A 21,009-nucleotide genomic window follows, 5' to 3' on the forward strand; every position below is an offset into this window, starting at 1 on the left:
CATTAGGTTCGCCCGCGAAGTTATACGCCATCCTCCCAGCAGCTCCCAAACTTCGCACTGGGTTCGTCTGTGTGTCTCTTTTAGTGGCCCTCAATCTCGCATTGGGCCTGTCCACGAGTTTCAGTCTCTTGCAGCTATCTGATTTCGTATCAGGCTCAACTGCGCGTAGCTCCAAACCTCAGAAGTTCTCTAATTTCGCATTGGATTCGTCCTCGTCGTCTATAATCCTAGCGGCTTCCCTGTCTCGCATTCGGTTCGTCTGCGCATCTCATTAACTAACTGACTCGGATGGCCCGCCGATGTCGTTCCGGTGGATGACACGCTGCCACGGCGGTGCCACGTCATCCTTAATCGAGTATCAAGTTGAATCCGTCCCAACCGCGTCCTCGCTATCGACTAAATCTTTCGCCACACGCAAAATATAAATGAGAGATGTAACTCTATCATTTGGCGTTTTGCTGTAAAGCATCTACATTCCAGGCTGGAAATTGTCGAAATCTCGGCATACTGATCTGGATATATTTTTAATGAAGCATTTTCCTGCCATTTTAATGATAGCGTAGAATTTGGAGCTGGTTATTGGGCGCTAATGTTGAGATCTTGCAGTGAATCGAGACGAGGATTGCTTACATCGGCAAGAGCACCAAAATCTTATCGCTACAAAAGAGGCTCGACAGGCTGGCAGACAAGAACGATTGCAAGAAAATACATTCTTTGAGGAAGAACAAGATTTATTATATGGCCCGGGAGTAGTAGATTAGTTACGACAGCTGTAAGTATGAATACAGTACAATGTTTCTTGAAATAAACTTCCGTTTCTTGATTAAACACGTTTTTCTTAAAACCACGTTTTCAAAATTTACAGCAAGGATAATTTAAAAATTGTTTGGTCAACCCCAAATCTTGCACATGCCTTTTGTAAAATATTCAATTCTTTTACAACAGCTTAGGTTCATATTCTTAAAAATGTCTACTAGATTGAACAAAATTTTTATTTCTTCGTTTCAGATAACTACCAGAGATGTTACAATTGCTGCAGTTTTATATCGTCAAGAAAAAAAACACATTTACAATACTGCTATAATTCTTCTATGTTTATCATAATTACAGTGTCACAACAATATTTTTGACTTATTAGAATATTAAATAAAGTGTACTGAAAGATTCGAAAAATTGTTCCTTATGCAAAACATTCCTGAAGTTTGACAAAAATATAAGCCGTTTACAGGGTCCTTTCACCTTAACCCTTTGACCTGCAATGTCGTGTCAGACTCGTGACGAACATTTTAAACTGAATTTAACGAATCTAAGTGTTATTTATTTTTCCTTTTTAATATAAACTAAATATTACTTTTCTATTATCAATCATCAACCTTCGAAATAAACGTGAGCATAGAACAAATATCAATATTTCTACTTTTCCTAACTAATTATTAACGATAAAATAGTTGTTAAGCTAAATATTTCACATTTCCACTACAGTAAATCGAGTAATATGTTAGTAAAAATGTGTAATATGTGTTTTAAATTCGTCTCGATGTCCTCCACATGAATAATAAAATTACTTAACCAAATTCTGTACTCATTACAAACTCCTCAGAGTTCGATCAAATGAACTTCGAGTTGTATGTGCTTTAACGCGTGGCAACTACTATTACCTGTTGTTGAAGAGCACAGCATAAACCTTGCACCGAACTACATTCTAAAATTCTATTCTTAATTGCGCAGTCATTATAAGATTTTTACAATCAGTTCTATTTAAAGAATTAATCATTATTAACATACAATCTTCAGTCACTCTTAACGTCTAACCTTCGTTGTAAACATACCGTAATGTTTTTAGTCCCAAGGGATTGCTGCTTATCTATTGGAAGATAATATTAAAAATCTAAATAATTGAACCATTTCCAGCAATTAAAACCGTCACTTGGGAAGACAATGTTTTTGGAATCGATAGATCCACTCTGTAAGATCACATATATTTTCTTATTTCGCTTCCTCTATCACACTAATATTCTGCTGTTGCAGCGATGTGCTATTTAAAAAGGTAGACGGAGCTTTTCTAACCTTTTCACATAATACATTAAGTATTCCATTCGGGGGGTTGTTTTTGATAAGATTGTTTAAATATTTTGTTCTGTTTCCTGACTCATCAAAACAAAGGTCATGCAATTTTTCAAAGGTAGTACAAATATTAAGTCCTAATCTATCTAATATCTGTGATAAATTTTCTGGTGTAAAGAGTTCTTTCTCAACTAAGAAGTGATTTAAATAATTTTTTTCATCAAAACAAGATTGATGAAAACTTACTAAAATAGTAACAGCATTATTTCCTGCCATGTATAATATTTTGGACAAAGTACTCGGTCTAAATCCTGCACTATAAAAATCATCTAAAAGCTGTGTATTATTTCCTTTTCTATCAAAACAAACATTATGAAAATCTTGTAAAGCAGAACAAACATTAGCTCTTGAACCATGCAGAATCCTAGATAAATTACTAAGAGTAAAACCGCCTCTTAAGAAATTACTTAAACACTTTCTTGTTTGTTCTATAGAACAAAAATCATGAAAATTTACCAGACTATCTATTGCTCCACTTAATATATTGCTTAAATTACTAGAACTGAAACCTATATTATGGAAATCATCTAAAAATTTTGTTTTTTCTCTTTTTTCATTGAAACAAACACTATGTAATTTCTCGAACGCAGAAGAAGCATAAACTCCCTTTCCACATAACAGACAGGCAAGGTTACTTGGTTTAAAACCAGCATTATAGAAATCATTTAAAAATTCCGTTTCTTTTCCTTCTTCATCGAAGAAAACACTATGTAATTTCTCAAAGGCATCTTTAGCTTTTGCTCCTGATCCACTTAAAATGCTTGATAAATTACAGATCATAAAACTTTGTCCATCTCTTTCCTCAATAAAATGCTTTAAACGCTGTTTTTTATTTCCTTGCTCATCAAACCATACATGATATAAGTCTTCAAAGGCTTTTGCAGCATTCGATCCTGATCGATACAAGATATTGGACACAGTCGTTAGAGCTATTTCTTCTGTTTCCAGAGTTTTTAAATACTGAGTTTTATTTCCTTGCTTGTCAAACCATAGATCACATAATTCTTTAAAGGCTTTTGCAGCATTCGATCCTGCACCATTTGAAATACTGGACACAGTGGTTAGAGTTATTCCTTCTTTTTCTAGAGTTTTTAAATAATGTGTTTTATTTCCTTGTTCATCAAACCATAGATCATGTAAGTCTTTAAAAGCCTTTGCAGCACTAGCCCCTGCTCTATTCAGAATAACTGATATATTAAATAGATTTACTCCTTCTTTTTTCAATACTTTTAAATATCGTGTTCTCTTGCCTTGCTGATCAAACCATAGGTCATATAAGTCTTTGAAGGCTTTTGCAGCGTTCGATCCTGCTCCATGAAGAATGCTGGACATATTGGACAGATCTATTCCTTCCTCTTCTAGAGTTTTTAAGTATTGTGTCTTATTCCCTTGCCCATCAAACCATAGATCATATAAGTCTTTAAAAGATTTTGCAGCATTGCATCCTGCTCTACTTGAAATGCTGGATACAGTGCTTATAGTTATTTCTTCTTTTTCCAGAGTTTTTAAATATCTTGTTTTATTTCCTTGTTCATCAAACCATAGATTATATAAGTCCTTAAAAGCTTTACAAGCTTTAGTCCTTGCTCCACTTAAAATACTGGACATATTCGACAGACTTATTCCTTCCTCTTCTAGAGTTTTCAAATATTGTGTCTTATTTCCTTGCTTATCAAAGCATAGGTCATAGAAGTCTTTAAAAGCTGTTGTAGCATTAGATCCTGTTGCATGAATAATGTTCGATATACTAGATAGATTTATTCCTTCTTTTTCTAGACTTTTTAAATATTCTGTCTTGTTTCCTTTTTTATCAAACCATAGATCACATAAGTCTTTAAAGGCTTTTGCAGCATTTATTCCTGATCCACTTGAAATACTGGACACAGTGCTCATAGTTATTCCTTCTCTTTCTAGAGATTTTAAATATCGTGTTTTGTTTCCTTGCTGATCCAACCATAGGTCATATAAGTCTTTGAAGGCTTTTGCAGCGTTCGATCCTGCTCCATGAAGAATGCTGGACATATTGGGCAGATTTATTCCTTCCTCTTGTAGAGTTTTCAAATATCGTGTTTTATTCCCTTGCCCATCAAACCATAGATCATATAAGTCTTTAAAAGCCTTTGTAGCATTCGATCCTGCCCCGTGCAAAATACTGGACACATTAGGTAGGTTTATTCCTTCTTTTTCTAGAGTTCTCAAATATTGTGTTTTATTGCCTTGCCCATCAAACCATAGATCATACAAACCCTTGAAAACTGTACAAGCATAAACTCCTGATGCACTTAAAATACTAGACATATTAGGCAGATTGATTCCTTCTTTTTCTAAAGTTTTTAAATATTGTGTTTTATTCCCTTGCTCATCAAACCATAGATTATATAAGTCTTGAAAAGACTTTGCAGCATTAGCTTTTGCTCCATTTAAGATACTAGACACACTAGTGAGATTTATTCCTTCTTCTGCTAGAGTTTTTAAATATTGTGTTTTATTTCCGTATTCATCAAACCATAGATCATACAAGTCTTTAAAAGCCTTTGTAGCGTTAGCTTTTGTTCCATTTAAAATACTAGACACACTAGTGAGATTTATTCCCTGCCTTTTCAGTATTTCTAGATATCTTCTTCCTTCCTCTTCAATTAAAAAATGTAAGAACTGGTTAAATGCAGGCGAGCCTTCTCTACCAGTCACACTTTTAGCAAATTTAATTTTTTCAATGTCCTTATTCCAAATTTCCTGATAACTAGACCTATTATTTTCTATATCTCCTAAAAGTCTTTCCATTAGTGCTTTAGTAATAGGACCAATTTGATGAGATTCTAACCAACGTAACGCTATTTCATGTAATTTTTCATAGTTATATGGAACTTTATTAGACTTATTATCTTTTTCTATTTCGTCTCTAATAATGTCAGTCAATTCTGCCTTATTAGGTTGACTAACTGCAAATATTAACTTGTCTAAAAACTTTTCTTTTATTTCTTTTTCATTCTCATTAGAAAATCTCACTTCTTCTTTTTCACTTTGCAAAGAAAGAGGAAACTTTAATAGGCTTAAAAGCTCTTCTCTTGTTGTTTCTTCTTGTGCAAATTGATAAAGGTTGTTCTCATTTATACACGAACAATTCCTTAAAATTTTGTACTTTTTCTTTCGAATATCGATACTATTAAATTTTAGAGGATAAAAATCTTCAGAGTGTCCTTTTCGTAAATAGTTTTTTTCTGTAAGACCTAGGCCCGCATTAGTATAGATAATAAAATATCTTACGTCCTTTTCTAATTCTTTAATGAAATGCGTAAAATGCTTATTCATAGAAAACGTATTTTTCTTCTCCTGCTGTTTGGAAGGAAATAATTCATTATAATTAATATAACTATACGTATTATAAGCCTTTACGTAAGTAATTCTATCTTTATAATTGATAGAAATGGCATTAGATATACTATGACTTTTTCCTCCAAAATTTATGGAAAACATGTTTTTATCCAAGAACATGGAATGCAAGAAGGAAATTAGTAAATTTAATTCATATGTAATCCCAGTTATATAGTTGTCAAGTTTTTCATAATTTTCTGATTCCTTTAGTTCGCATAATACTTTTTGTTGTAATGCTATATAATCGTCTGGAAGTCCACTATTTCCTTTTATTTCACTTTTAACAATGCTGTTCAATTTTTCCCGATCAGGCTGATTAACTGCAAATACTAATTTATCTAAAAACGCTCCTTTCATTCCTCGTTCAAATTCCTGAGAAAATTGCCTTTCTTTTATTACTTTCTGCATACCAGACGAAAAATCTAATCGATTTAAAAGTTCTTCTCTTGTCGTTTTATCTCGAGAAAACTGATAAAAACCACTCCCTTGCGCGTTATCAGTTGTACAAAAAAAGTCTTTTAACACGTCACATTCCGCTATATTTATGCTATCAAATTGAAAAGGATAAAAATTTCTCGACCGTCCTTTTTTAAATTTCTTTCCTTCTGTAAGATCCATACCTGAATTAGTACACACAACAAGATATTTTATATCATTTGATAAACCATCTGATTTAGAGATTAGATGTTTGACAAAACTATTAAAGTAACTATTAATAGAAAAGCTTCGTCTTTCTTTGGTAAATAATTCAGCGTAACTAATATCATTATCTACATAATAGTTGTCCACATGTTTAATTTGTATATGAACGGAATTCTTTTCGTAACGGATGACAATATTATTGAACCTATCAATTTCGGAATCTTCAAATGCTAATGACAATGAAGGATATTTATGTTCATACATAGACTTTCTAAGTGAACAAAGTACTGAAAAGTCTAACGTATACATCAATCCAATCAAATGACGAGAAAGGCATTGCTTAGCTTGAAATCTATCATCCAATTTGTCTTGTCTAGGTTTATCCTGTAAATCATTACGAAATTCTGCATCCTTACACAGTCTTTTAAACACTACATCATCTTCATTCGTAACAGAACGTCTTCGTTTGCTAGAGTTAAGATGACCAGCTTCAGGGCTTTTCTTGGTTGAACTCCTTGAACGACTACTTTGTTCAGATGGGGTAGTTCTTGCATCTTGTAATGGCTTCGAGGGCTCTTCGCCTAACATAAAAAATATTCCAGGTTTTCATAAAAAGATAATAATTAAATTTATTTTTACTTATTAAGTAAGTTGAGTTTTATAACTCAATGTATGAGTCCAGAATATTATATATATATAATGTATCAAGCAATTGCAATAGTAGCTACAAATGAGCAGTCAGTATAATCCGATAACTTTATGCTGTTAACAGCCTGTTAGCATCACATTAATAAGCTAAAAATTCGGTTTATGGTTTTTGGAAGACACAATTTAATTCAGTCACGTGGCTTATGTATTTTACAGTTGAGACTAGTGCTGACAACCAACATTATGTTCATTATATCTAGGCTAGTATTGCCATTGTGCAGCAACGAGCGCGTGAAGTTTGAGGTAGTAGAATGTCGTTTCGCTATCTTGTTCATTAGGACGCGAAAGAACTCAGACGTGCGTACGTAGCATGTCTCACTAATTACCAATCTTATTTGGTTTAGTTAATCAAGTTCCACTACGCAGTGATCGTGCAAGTGATATCGTAAAGCCAAATAGTTCGAACATTATCGCAAATCTAATTATTTAAAAAGAATCTAACGATTTCGTATTATTAGATTACGTTCGAGTTGATACCAGTCGGCATTCTGTGAAATAAATTCTTGAAATATGTTCTTGTTGTTCATTTACGAAAGAACGTTCTGAAAGGTGTGCCAGTGAGATATGAGTATGTGAATGTATATATTGGGTGAGTGATCGGATTTCTGGTATAGTATGTTTTGGCGAGTTGTGACGTTATATTGTGAGTCGTGTCGTTAAAATTATTGTTTAATAAGTAAAATATCCTCTTTTGTCGAATTTTCGTGCACATAAGGACGCTGAGTACACAGTTCTCAAGTTGATTCCCACATATGTATAAGAATTGTAAACATTCTGAAACAATTAAATAGTTACAGAATGAAGAGAGATGTCATCAGAAGCGCACTGAAGATGGATTTTACGATGTTGCCCCTACACCTGACCCTCGATTTACGCAAAAATCCGTTCCACGTGGGTTCGTTTTACGCGAACGAAAATCGCATAGAGCCTGTCGGTACAAGAGAAAACAAAATATGGAAGAGAAAAGCTGGTATAAGTTTTAGAAATACATATTTATTTCGCATAACTTAACAGAAGAAACAATAATGACATTTTAGAAAACAAAAGTATATTTTATTCGTAGTTACTAAATTCAGATCGCGTAAATTGAGATCGCGCGTGAAAACTACCGACTAAATAGTGTTCCAATTTACCGCGTAAATCAAGTGTTAGGTGTAATTTGGAGCAACCTTGTCGTAGGATAACTATTCGGTGCGATGTTAATCTTAGCTCCAAAACTGTATGCTCTGAGAACAAAAATCGCTGGTGACATAAGAATGGGAGAAATATTGGGACATGACCGATATTTGGAGATGTAAAACATCACCGACAATCTTGAATTACAGGAGATGGCGCGTATGACCCAACAGGATCTAGAAGGCGACAGCGGAATTCTCCTACGTGAGTTGTGAATAACATTTTGTACATTAGTTGGGATCGCCACCCTCATCACCACTTGTTGTGTAATGTAGTAGTTGTGTAGGTTTGCGCTGACATTACCTTCATTGGTCGTGCCATAGATTGCCAAGGAAAAGTCGTTAACAGCCATTCGGAGATACTGCCTGTTCGCGGGTAACCAGGCTGTTGTACTGGACTGTGGCTTTTGGTCCTTTCGCCTGGTGTGTGATATCACCTTGTCGTGGCTTGGGGGTCTCGCACGCGCTAAGATACCACTTATCTTTCGTTCGAAACCGTTAGTTGTGTACGCACATTACCGTCGCTTGATAACGTAGATAACTGTTTTACCAATGATCAGAAAAGAGAAAAGACGTACTGGCTATAAATACTTCCCAACGCGGGAAAAGGCGCGTTTACTTCTGCAGCTAACTAAGGCCGAAAACAGGGAACGGAAGTGTAAGTAGAACAACGACACCGGTTTCAGTTTTCACTTCACCTTCACCTCAGTGTCAAAAAGGAAGCATCCCTTGTTCACCCACGCCGAGGGAAGAGCATCCCTCGATCACTTGGCAGCAAGCTAGAGCAGGAGAAACACGTCCAGACAGGAATACGGTCATACTAGTCTACAGCAATTTCTTTGTTACTAGATTTCATAAGTCTTATTGTTGCCATAGTAACACTATTCCTACCATGACCAGTCAAATGACCGTTTTTAAAAGTTCGATTAGAATTTCCTATATACAACGTAACTGAATCGCCTTTAAACTTCACGACTTTTCCTCAAATATATGTGTAATACATTCTTCAATATCCACTTCTTTTTTTATTGTTTATTTTCTGAGAAAAATTTGTAGTCTGTCTTATTCTCTCAAAGATTCAATTCCGAAATTATAAAGTCGTTACAAATGAAACGTAATGCAGTTGTGACATGATTTTAGTCGAAAAGTGCCTTTCAGGGACTGCTTTACGGCACTTCCGAGTGTTTACAGTTCTTGCTCGCCTATCGGCCTTGGTAAAATCGGTAAAATCTAAATGTCGGAGATGGCCTTTACAGGTATTTTTCAGTATCCTAGACATAGCTGGGACAAATACATGGGTTTTATATAATGAAACCACAGGAGAAGAAATTTCGAGACAAGAATTTTTATTTCAATTGGCAGAAGAACTTGCCATCGCATATCAAAAAGTGCTACAGCTAGGCAAAGAAGATCAATCAACACCCGTCCCAAATACAAGTACAGGTTCACGTAAACGGAAAACATGCCAGATAAGATATTGCAAAGACAATAAGACTAACAAAATCTGTCTAAAATGTAAAAAGTACGTATGTAAAAAATGTACAATCGAGAAGCCTATTTGTAAAAAATGCGGTGGAAACGAATAAAATGTACATTATATACTTCTGAATAAAAGAAACTGTATGTTTATACTGTCAAATTGGCTATTATCTTCATTCTATATTAAAAAATATAAGTTGTGCTAAAGACCGGTAATTTGACCGGTCGCGGTAGGAATAGGTATACGTGAAGTGTCTGTAGGAATAATGTTAAACATATATTGAATCGTTACAACTGGAGTTAGTACATTCGACCTCTTACTAAATATTCTTGAGCGCCGAATACGTCGATAAAATAGAACCCACAGTCAACGTGGTAGGGCCGTCATCTTAACGGAGTATATAGCAAGGACTATCTCCGCTGTTACGACAGTTGGGATCAATATGTCGAAGTTTCTCACACGTCCATGGGATAGATCGTTCTCAGTGGTCCCACAATCGCATCAGTGAACCACTCTACAACCCCCCGGAATGGTTCACTGACTCCGGTAGGGGTGCCTCGATCTGGTTCGCGACGAACAAATTTCGAAAAGGGGCGAAGAAGATCGTAATGTACTATGGAGTGGTGGTGATGAGTGCGAGCGGTATACTCATTATCTCGTGCTATCTGCTGCCCAGCCTGCCCATGGAAGTATACAAAAGGAGACTGGAAGATGTAGCCACAACCATCCGGCTTATTAGGCTTCCGGTGATCGTTATTGGCGACTTTAACGCCAAATCGCCGATGTGGGGGTCGCGCACTCTGGACGAAAAAGGCGCTGCATTGGAAAAGTGGGCACAAGAAATGAATCTCGTGCCACTGAAATTGACGGAAGGGTATACGTTTGAAAGAAATGGACGTACCTCAACTATATTGTATAAAATTATCTCACATTGCTCTATGAAGTAAATAAAGGTAAAATAAAGGTGGTAGGGGCTATCAGTAGCCACCTATAGTGGACAAGGGACATATGTAGGTATAAGTGCTGTCTATGTATGTGAACATAAACGTATGTGTAAGTGCTAAATAGTAAGAACAGAAGGTACAAGTAATGGGCACGTACGTTGCATGCATAAGCATATGCATGTACGTATGCATGTATGTTACGTGTGCATGTATATATTTATGCGCGTGTGTATGAATGGGTTGCTAAAGCGGTGGGACGTAAGTAATACGTTAGCAGTCCTTCGAGCCCACTGTGACCAATTAGAAGAAGACAACGTGAGGTGGGTTTAGTGGGTATAGGGCGGTATTGCACGCCAGGGCCTAAAAACTCTGGTCAAAACCGTCGAGTCCCACACTCCCCGGGCATTGCACTGAAAGCTCCCCGGCCCGGGGGTACGTAAATGCATTCCCCCTCACGAACCCCTTTGTGGGTTGGGAGCGGAAAAAAAGTTGATAAAGTTCACCAGATTTTATATAGTTTAAATTTTACCAAGGAATGTTTAAAATGGTACAAAAAATTTTTCTTTCATCTATCGGATTTAGCTGTATATAATACATTTATTTTATACAAGTATCTAACTGGCAGTAACCTATCCTTTGCTAAATTTCATTTACATTTAACAAAACAAATTTTACACAAGTACCGCGCAGGTAGAATATGTGGATATAAATCAATAGGTGGAACTCGTAATAATCTGCCTTTTCGCTTAATACAAAGACATTTTCCGTCTCCGTACATATAAAATGCAACGATTTGAAAAAAACGCAAGACGCAAATGTGTAGTGTGTCAAAAATACAACAAAAGACGTGAGACACATTACCAATGTAAGAAATGTGATGTAGGATTATGTATTTATCCGTGTTTCAAATTATATCACATTTTATTAGATTATTAAATATCTTGTGAAAAACTTTACATTAATATTAAATTTTTAATATTTATACTAATTCGGTTCAAAGAAATGATTAATATTGTTTTTATGTAGTGAAATTCAGTTTTTTGATTATTGAAATATGTTTTCACAAAAATGCATCCCTACCCAAAGTTAGACGTTCTGAGTGCATATCGTAACTCAATTCCTGCTGTATCGTATGGCCACTAGGCATCAAAGTCTGCCGTAGTCAAGGGGTTAATAGATGAATTTTCTTTTGAGATTCCAAAGAAAAGATAATTCTATAACCTGGTTTTACCGATACTCATTGCTCTTTATCATCAATAATAATCCCAATTCCATTTTCTCTGAATTCAGTTTTGCAGCATCTGAATTAAAAAAAACATCGGAAACATACCAAGCCTAAGAATCTCGGATGCAAATAATTCAGTGACTGATGCATACCATTTATATTATACATAGTTACTCCCCTTAACCCCGCTTTAGTGATTCGGTGGAAGTGCGTAAGTGAACTGCCGTCCGCTTAGTTCGTTGTGCGGAGAAGCATGTTAACACATTGAGCGCCGGCGACTTAAGAGACATTTAAAGCCTGAGCGCTGGCAACGTGTCGGCCACTTAGCCTAAACGCCGGCTTCATTCGCTTATATCTGATCAATGAGTAGCCAAAAAAAATATTCAAAATATTCAAAATATTATACATTTTCGTAAAATAGTACATTTTAATTGCTACTATTTTAATAGTAGTCGTAGTGTAGCGACTTCGTCACCACGTTTTTGATTGATTTGTCCGTCCGCGGTTCTCTGTCTTGGACCGGGTATATAACCCCGGTAGAACAAAGGAACGCGGCGGACGGCATTTAAGCATTTTTGGAGCATTTTCGGCGTGCGGCATACAACAGTAGACGAGCGACATCCGACTTTCAATTGGAACATGTAATCTAGGCGTTGCTCAAGAGAGCATACCGCACCTCGAGGTTATCCTCATATCGGTTACGCCGGCCTGATGTTATTCGGCCCTACTTCCTAGGTCAACAGCTGCGGGGGGAAGTCCGAAGATGTTGTGACGGATGTAGCTTGGAACAACCCCGCCCTCTTTTCCCTTTCGGGAAGGTCATCGGACAAGTTGGATTTACCCCTAGAAGAGGGGAAGCGGCTCGTTTCGTCAGCCCTAGACGCTGCAGGCAACGTCCAGCGCTGTCCAGCGGGGACCACGTGGAGGTAGAGCCGCCAGCTTTACGTTTGATCCCGAGCGGGTTGGCTATAGCAGGTGCTTTCGCCGTTGAACCCTACAGTCCCGGCGCCGAAGCGCCGCCCGCATGGACTGTCAGGGTTTTTCAATTGGAACAGTAGAAAAACGGCATCTGGAGATTCCACTATTAACTGGAGCATCGTACCGCCGACGTGTTACTCCAAAAAGTACATCGTACAACCGCGCTGTATAAAAATACGAATAAGTACCAGATTTTGATACTTCCGCGAACGCAAAACATGGGTGTGAATTGTGTTTTACTGTCTCCTCATTAACCTACACTCCACTCCCACAGTAGTATTGTATTCTTTTGTAACCTTGTATTATCTTTTCTATTTTAATTATATTCAGTTAAAGTAATATGTGTCTAAAAATCAATCATTTCCTTCGCGTAACTATCATCCCCGTCGATTCTCTCGAACGAACAAGAGAACTCTTCAGCGAGAAGCCAGTCGTTCGCAGCCTAGAACGAAGGGCCCAACTGTCTGCAGACTACTGCGAGAGGCAAGGTGGGAACTTTCCTCTTAGAACTTACCTCTAGTATGGCAGTACATCTCGGTTGAAATATTGGTCTCACATCGATCGGAGGCGATTCTCTATCTGGTGCATGGTGATCTTCGATCGGAATCGCCGATCAGATAGTGATAATATTGTTGCGATACATCGAATTAACAAGGTTGCGATGTATCGAACTCGTCCCTCTAGCACGCACGGCTGAACCAACCCTTAGGATCTGAAGGGGGTTGAAATAAACTGGTCGCTAAGGAGTTGGTCAGAGTAAACGAAGACAAACGAGTAGTCTTCGAGCGAACGTTGACGAGAATAGACGTGTCGAACTATAGACTACATTCTGTAATAATTGTATGAAATTGTAAATATAAGTGTAAATAAGAACATTGTAAATAAATATGTCGCGGGCGAGCACCCCAGGACCCGCCTAGTGCAACACTATGACGGCAAAAGGACGCCGAGTCCTACAAATCGCCACAAGGCGGCTAAAAAGAAAAAATTCCAACGCTTCAGATTCTGAAGTGAAAAACAACGTATCGCTAGGAACAAAGAAGGCAAGAGAAACGCACTTATACCCCGACTCACACAAAGGACCCGCAACAGTGAAGTAGCTCTCAAGGGAGATGCTCTATATAAATCAAAAAAACACAATCTGGTTATGCTGGCTAAACTGGTCAGCAGCCTAAAAACGGGAATCACTGAAATTAAACCGAAAAGTCGAGGTAAGTATGAAATCAAATTCCCGAATAAAGATCTGGCTAATGAAATTTTTAACCAGGACTCTCCCCTCAAGCGAAAAATAGACGCATCACCACGAACGGCCTGATCATCTCCCCACGGAGGGAAAAAGAGCGGCCATTGAAACAAACGCACAGAAATGCAATTTCACCAGTTCGTATTCCGAGACTCACAAAGGGGCAGCCTACGCCCACGCAAAACTAACCAATCTCAACCCAAAAGCGAGCAGAACTCATAACTATATTGCTTTAGCCAAAATCCTAAAATTACTGAAATTAAATTCGGCTCTACCGATAAAGCCAATCAATTCGTCACAAATGACTCCGTACCCCAAAAAGGCATTGAAGCCTTTATCCCAAACTATCGGCTCATAAGGAAAGGAGTAATTAAAAACTACAATCTAGAATACCCCTTAGAGGACATCACCAAATTTTCCGAGTCCCCGTGCAAAATCATCTCTGCCAGGAGATTCAACCGAAGAAGACTGAAGAAAGAAACAGGCAAAAGAGAATGGTGCCCCAGCAGCACAGTGCAGATTACCTTCGAAGGTACCACACTACCTGAGGCAATCCTCATATATGGACTATACCCAATTAGAGTCCAAGTCTACATAGAGCCAGTAAAAGTCTGTCGCAATTGTTTAAGATGGAGACACACGGCGGCAAGATGCAGAAGCCACAAAACTTATGCAAATTGCCGCACCCAGTGTGAAAACTCAGGAAGCAATTGTCCAGCCACATCAACAAAATGCTTCCATTGTAAAGGTGACCACAAAACATTCGACTTCAACTGCCCTAAATTCATAACAGAAAAAGAGATCAACCATATAGTTGCCTATCAGAACGTCAATATATGGGAAGCCAGAAGGATACACAGGAGCACCAACGGACAGGCCAAAATAAAGAAACCAGTACCTCAATTCACCAAAGAACAATTCCCCGCTCTAAAACCAATCTTACTGAAACAAATTATAGCACTAGAGGAAACATGCGGCCAGGAAAGGCCACCTCCCAACAGAATAACATAGGACAGCGCAAACAAGGAAAACGTTAACCCCAAAAATCCATCGACCAGCACTCCAGCCAACACTCTCACAGTAAAAAGCTCAACAGACAATAAATCCAAAACAACAAGCGCTAAGGGGACGATCACCCCTCTGAAAAGCAACATCGCCACTACAAGCAAAAATACCAATTACACTGAAGCCCACTCCCCAGCAATCAACAGAAGCCACTCCTCGACAGGACTTAAACAGTACAAAGCCAAACTCAGTAAATAAATATGATCCATTTCATGGAAATAATTCTCTGGAACTGCAGAAGCATAAGAAACAAGCAACTGGAAATTGAACGCCTAATAAAACACTATGACATCATCGTATGCACAGAAACTTGGTTGAAATCGCATATAACCCTTACACATAAATGGATGCAACATTATCCGGAAGGATAGAGAAATAGGCATGGGTGGCGAAGTCGCCATCATAATTAAAAAGACGATAAAACATACTACCTTAGAAAACAACTTACAAGATACACGTGCCGACACCATAACAATAGAAATCACGAATCTGAGACACTCACCAACCATCGTTGCAACATACAGACCTCCCACACAGAATCTCAAATTCCAAACATGGAATAACTTCCTTGAAACACTATGCAACAAAGGCAACTGTCTTATAATTGGAGACTTCAACGCGAAGAGTCCTGGAACTGCCCAAACACAGACCCTTCCGGAATCAACCTACATAAGGCTATAGAAGAAAACGACATTTTCATCCAGAACTATCAAGGATACTCAAAAATCGGGAGTATTACACTTCCCAACAGCAATCTAGACCTGGTCATGTCATCATAAGACATATCCCACATTATTAACACCACACAACAAGAAGACCCCCTAGGATCAGACCATTACCCCATTGAGATCTCACTACAAACCACAAGAACTGTACACACCAGGACATCAAACAGAATTTCAACAAACAAAACAGACTGGGACGTCTTCAGACAAGCTCTAGACAGTCACTGGGGTTACTTCCTCTCAGACACGTTCACAGATCTTGCACTGAACGAACAGTACATCAACTTCACAGAAACAGTAAAAAACTGTGTCATTTCAGCAACCCCAAAGACGTACAGGAAAGCAACTGAACATACAAAACCACACAACCCAACAGCATGGTGGGACCACGACTGCTCCAAGGCGGTAAGGCTCAGGAAGGCTGCATTCCTTAAGTGGAAACACAACCTGACCATGACTGACTGGATCGCCTACAAAAAACAGCTAGCAATCACTAAAAAGACGCTAAAACTCAAAAAGAAACAGGCTTTTGAAAACTTCACCTCCACACTGAATCCGCGCACCAACGTCAGCTACACCTGGCAAAAAATCAAGACATTCAAATCAAGATGGACAAGTAGCAACAGCACAACACACACAGACACAGAAAGAATAGAAGCTACGCAAAAAGCGATTGAAAAACTTTGCCCGCCATGGGCACCAGAAAAAGTAAAGCTCCCAGAGGAGATTTCCAACAACTCCTTCCTGGATAATACATTCAACTTTCTAGAGCTAAATTATGCAATAGACAACTTAAAATCCAAAGCAGCTCCTGGTTTAGATGGAATTGAAGACAACATGTTCAAACACATGTCACCAAAAATCAGACTGATTCTACTCGATTTGCTAAACTCGATCTACGTTAACAACCATCTTCCGAACAGCTGGACAACCTCACAGGTTATTTTTCTCCCAAAACCCAACAGTAAAGAGTTCAAACGGATCAGCCTAACGTCGTGTATCTTTAAACTACTCGAAAGATTAATGAACAACAGACTGTACTGGTGGTGCGAACATCACTACAAAATAAACAAAACGCAGGCCGGCTTCAGGAAAGGCAGGTCCTGCATGCACAACCTCGGTGTCATAATCTCCCAAGCTAGAAAAGCCACACTCAACCACCAACAAAATATAGCCATTCTCTTGGATGTCAAGGGAACATTCGACAATGTCAACACCTATATTCTACTGAAAAAACTGGCAGCACTGGGAATATCTAAAAATATTATTCATTTTATAGCAAAGTGGATGAACCACAGAACAATCAAAATAATAGACAATCAACTGACTACTAGTAAAATATACACCAGAAACATTAGCAAGGGAGAATCTCAAGGCGGAGTCCTCAGCCCTCTGTTATACAACCTATATGTCAATGACATTGACGCAGGGCTACCCCCCTGTGCCACGATAACGCAATATGCAGACGATACCGCTATATCTGTCACCTGTAATAACTTATCCTCCGCTATCACAAACACACAAATTTCCATAGATACCGTAGCAAGCAATCTTAAAAATATTGGCCTAGAATTGGCACTCTTCAAAATCGAGATCCTGATATTCAACAAACCCACAACACAGTCGTACACTGTAACCTTCAAAATTGGCGACATCACCCTGACAAATAAAAAATGTGCTAAGTTCCTGCGAGTACACATGGACGACCGCCTAAACTTTGACCAACACCTACAGCATCTTCGTAGATTAAGCTCATCAGCCTGCACCATCAAGTTCCTCAGAGGATACGGCGGATTCTGGTTCTACCCACATAACAAAAAACTCATCAAACAGCTGGAACAAATTCAAAACATCACAACAAAATTCTCACTCGGACTAAGGCAATCAACACCAAACAATGTTACCCTTGCAAAAGCTAATATTCCCCCCCTAAAGGAAAAGTTCGAATACCTAGACAGCAAATACCTCCTCAAAACATCCTGCAACCTCTCAAATCCAATGGCAGCATACATCAGAACACGAGACATACTACAAAATATGATCCACAAAGAAGTACATATCAACACCGCTCATGGGAAGCAATACATACTTTTTCATACTCATCACGAAAAGCACATTGTCGACACTCACTATCCCTCCCACTGGCACATATACAGGGATGGATTCAAGAGAATTGAAGCCCCATCGACTGGAGCAGCATGTGTACTACCGCAGAAAGATATAAGAACAAGTATTGCTAACACAGTCTCTATATTCACAGCCGAAGCTACCGAAATTCTAATGGCAATTGAGGTAGCACTTAAAGACACATCTCATCCATACATTATCTGGACAGATTCTCTCAGCACTATACAAACAATCTGCAGCAACACCCACAACGCACACCTCAACAAACACATGATAGAAATAAAAAATGGCATGAGAAAATTTCATGCCCTCTCCAACTCCGACAAATTTATTCAAATCTGCTGGATCCCAGCTCACATAGGCATACCTGGAAATGAAATGGCAGGTCAGGCTGCCAAAGAAGCTACACTGTACCACCCAAACATCAATATAAGTATACCTTTCAGTGATCTGAACTCAACCCTCACAGACACAATGTGGAATCGCTCCAAAGTTGTGTGGAGGAAAGAGTGAAACATTAAAGGTATCCAATACTTTGCAAACTTCTTTTAAATGGGAAGAAACCCGTGGTTCGTCAAACAAAATCTCTCAAGACAGTTTACAGTCTGGATATGCAGATACAGAACCAATCACTACAACTTAGCAGCGTTACTTGCCAGAGTTGGAATCATCAAAGACAGCAAATGTAGATGTGGGCACGCCGACCAAGATCTCAACCACATTCTCTGGGACTGCCAGATATATAGGCAGTCAAGAATCAAAATGTTCGATAACCTCAGAAAAAAGGGCTTCTCAGGTGTGTACAGAGTGGAACCTTTCATACAAGGAACCAACATATCAATCTTAAGAATAATCACATCCTTCCTGAAAGCAAACAATCTTAAAATCTAATTCCATGGACACAATATTAAATCAATTTATAGACACAATCCGTCTTATTTACTGATGAAGCAACATTTTCAAATCACGGGAATGTTAATTTGCATAAGATGCATTTACGGGCAGCGGAAAATCCACATTGGCTGCGACAGGTTGAACATCAAAAACAATGGTCTGTGAATGTATGGTGCGGTATCATAGGTGATAAAATTATTGGTCCTTATTTTATCAATGGAAATTTAAATGGCAACATCTATGCTAATTTTATTAACACTTGGCATGCGGGTATACTTCGCCGCCAACTTACGCGTGCAGCGGGCGTTTTCTCGTGAATCGCGCGGGAGTTTGGTCATTCAGTAAAATCACAGTAAATCGAAAACTACTTCGTTTTTATCAGCGAAACTTTTTTTATTTTACACTTAAATATATGCTCTATGATTATTTTAACAAAAAACGACATTTTTACGAAATCACGAAAATAGACGATTTTTAAAGTTTTACTATGTATTCAAAAATATTTTTTCATGACAAGTACAAATAGAACTGATAACACGTTAATAGTTTTTCACAGTATGGTACCGTTCAAAGCATTTTCCTCTGTGAAGCAGAACACCGCAAAATTTACATATGAAACACGTTTCACTCCGCACTTTTTTGGCTGCGCACACGCGACACTGTCTCTGTGGTTGTTTCTTCTTCCCGGCACCAACAATTTTCTCCAATACGTGTTTGCGCATATCCATGGATAATCTTCCAGGATGGTCGCGTTTTGATACCATTTGCTCTGGTTCTTCAGTGCTGGTTTCAGGTAGTTCATCAGTAACCCAATGCCGCGCGATGTCGTGCAAAAATTTCTTGTACCTTATTTTTTGCGTCTTTGTCGAATTATATACTACATATGCATTGAAAAATGCACAGTTCATTATATACATAGCTAAGCGCTTTGTCCACTTCACTGTTTTACGCAAAATACTATAGTAGGACAAATATTGATCGGCCCGATCTACTCCTTTCATGTACTTGTTGTAGTCGATCAAAGCATTTGGCTTTATCATTTTTTGTCTCGTGGTACGATCAACATTACTACTTTCTTTCATTTTCGCGGAATGGATTGAAGAGATGAAACTGACTTCTTTCTTAGATCGCCAAACTTGTACCAATATATCTTTTTTTCTGCGAAAGATCAGTATATGGCGAAACTACTGTGCGTATCGTTTCGATCAACCGTGATCCTTGAGCTGCATAAACCTGAAAATTGCAAATATAACCTGTGTCACTTTCAGACAATATTCGTATGAGTATGCCGTATTTTATAATTTTTCCAGCATTCTAAACTCTAAAAAACAATCGTCCTCTCCAAAGTATTATGCCCTCATCTAACGATACATGTTGTTTTCGTTCGTAAATGTTATTAAATTTTTCAACAGAATAATTTAGTATAGGCCTGACTTTGAATAATCGATCAGATTCGTCTGTGATGTCTTCATTGTTACTGAAATGACAAGCCTGCCATATTTGGCGAAATCTATCCCTTGACATTGTTTTTGAAGAAAACGGCGTACTTGTGCAGGGACCGGTTGACCAATAATTGTCTCGTGCGTCTTTACGAACTTGCCCCATGAAAATAATAAGCCCCAAAAATTTCTTCATCTCCGGAATCGTAATATCTCTCCATTTCATTTGTTTGGGAGATATTTTGAACTGATTCATATTTTGATAATAATACCTGTTTGATTCCGTGACTAAATATGCAAAAAAGTCGTCGCCTATAAATAACTTTACTGCGTCAGCTATGGCTTCAGGAACATTAGCCATATCAGTTATCCCAGGATGATCCGAAAACTCTTCAAGGACTGGAGGATTGTCAATCGATGACCATTCATCTGCTTCTTCATCGGAAATTGTTTCAGAACTACTGGAAATTCTTCTGCGGATAAACACTCGAGAACGTGGAATAATGTCATCATCGTCGCTTTCTTCGGTATCTTGACTTTCAGAATCACTATCATACGAAAAGTCCGATAACCTGTCAGCGCATATTTCTTCATCACTATCTTTGTAACAACGGCTTATTTTATCAATTTTATAATCAATAATAAAAAAACAAGCTTCAAATTGACAAAACACGACTTGTACGTTTTGGAGCTAGGAACTCGATTGAAGACCAAGTAACTCACCAAAAGACCGAGTAACTCGACAATCGATACTTGTGGGAATAAAAAATGCGAAACATTGCCTAGCAACGCAAACAACACACGCACAATGTCATACGATGTAATTATATAATACCTGCTATCCACCACAAATCTACTAAATACGTAT

At 38.0% G+C, this 21,009-nt stretch overlaps 1 protein-coding gene across 1 annotated transcript in view; it reads right to left on the reverse strand.

Annotated features, from left to right (window-relative positions):
* Positions 1-749: 749 nt before the first annotated feature.
* LOC116434076 (uncharacterized) overlaps positions 750-21,009 on the reverse strand; it is a 65,590-nt gene continuing 45,330 nt past the window's right edge. The window contains exon 4 of the mRNA XM_031992809.2: positions 750-6,719. Within this exon, the coding sequence (XP_031848669.2) occupies positions 1,987-6,719 (4,733 nt within the window). The 3' untranslated portion in view covers positions 750-1,986. The remainder of the gene's footprint in view (positions 6,720-21,009) is intronic.

This window comes from Nomia melanderi, chromosome 2, assembly GCF_051020985.1.
Source record: "Nomia melanderi isolate GNS246 chromosome 2, iyNomMela1, whole genome shotgun sequence".
Classification (NCBI taxonomy): domain Eukaryota; kingdom Metazoa; phylum Arthropoda; class Insecta; order Hymenoptera; family Halictidae; genus Nomia; species Nomia melanderi.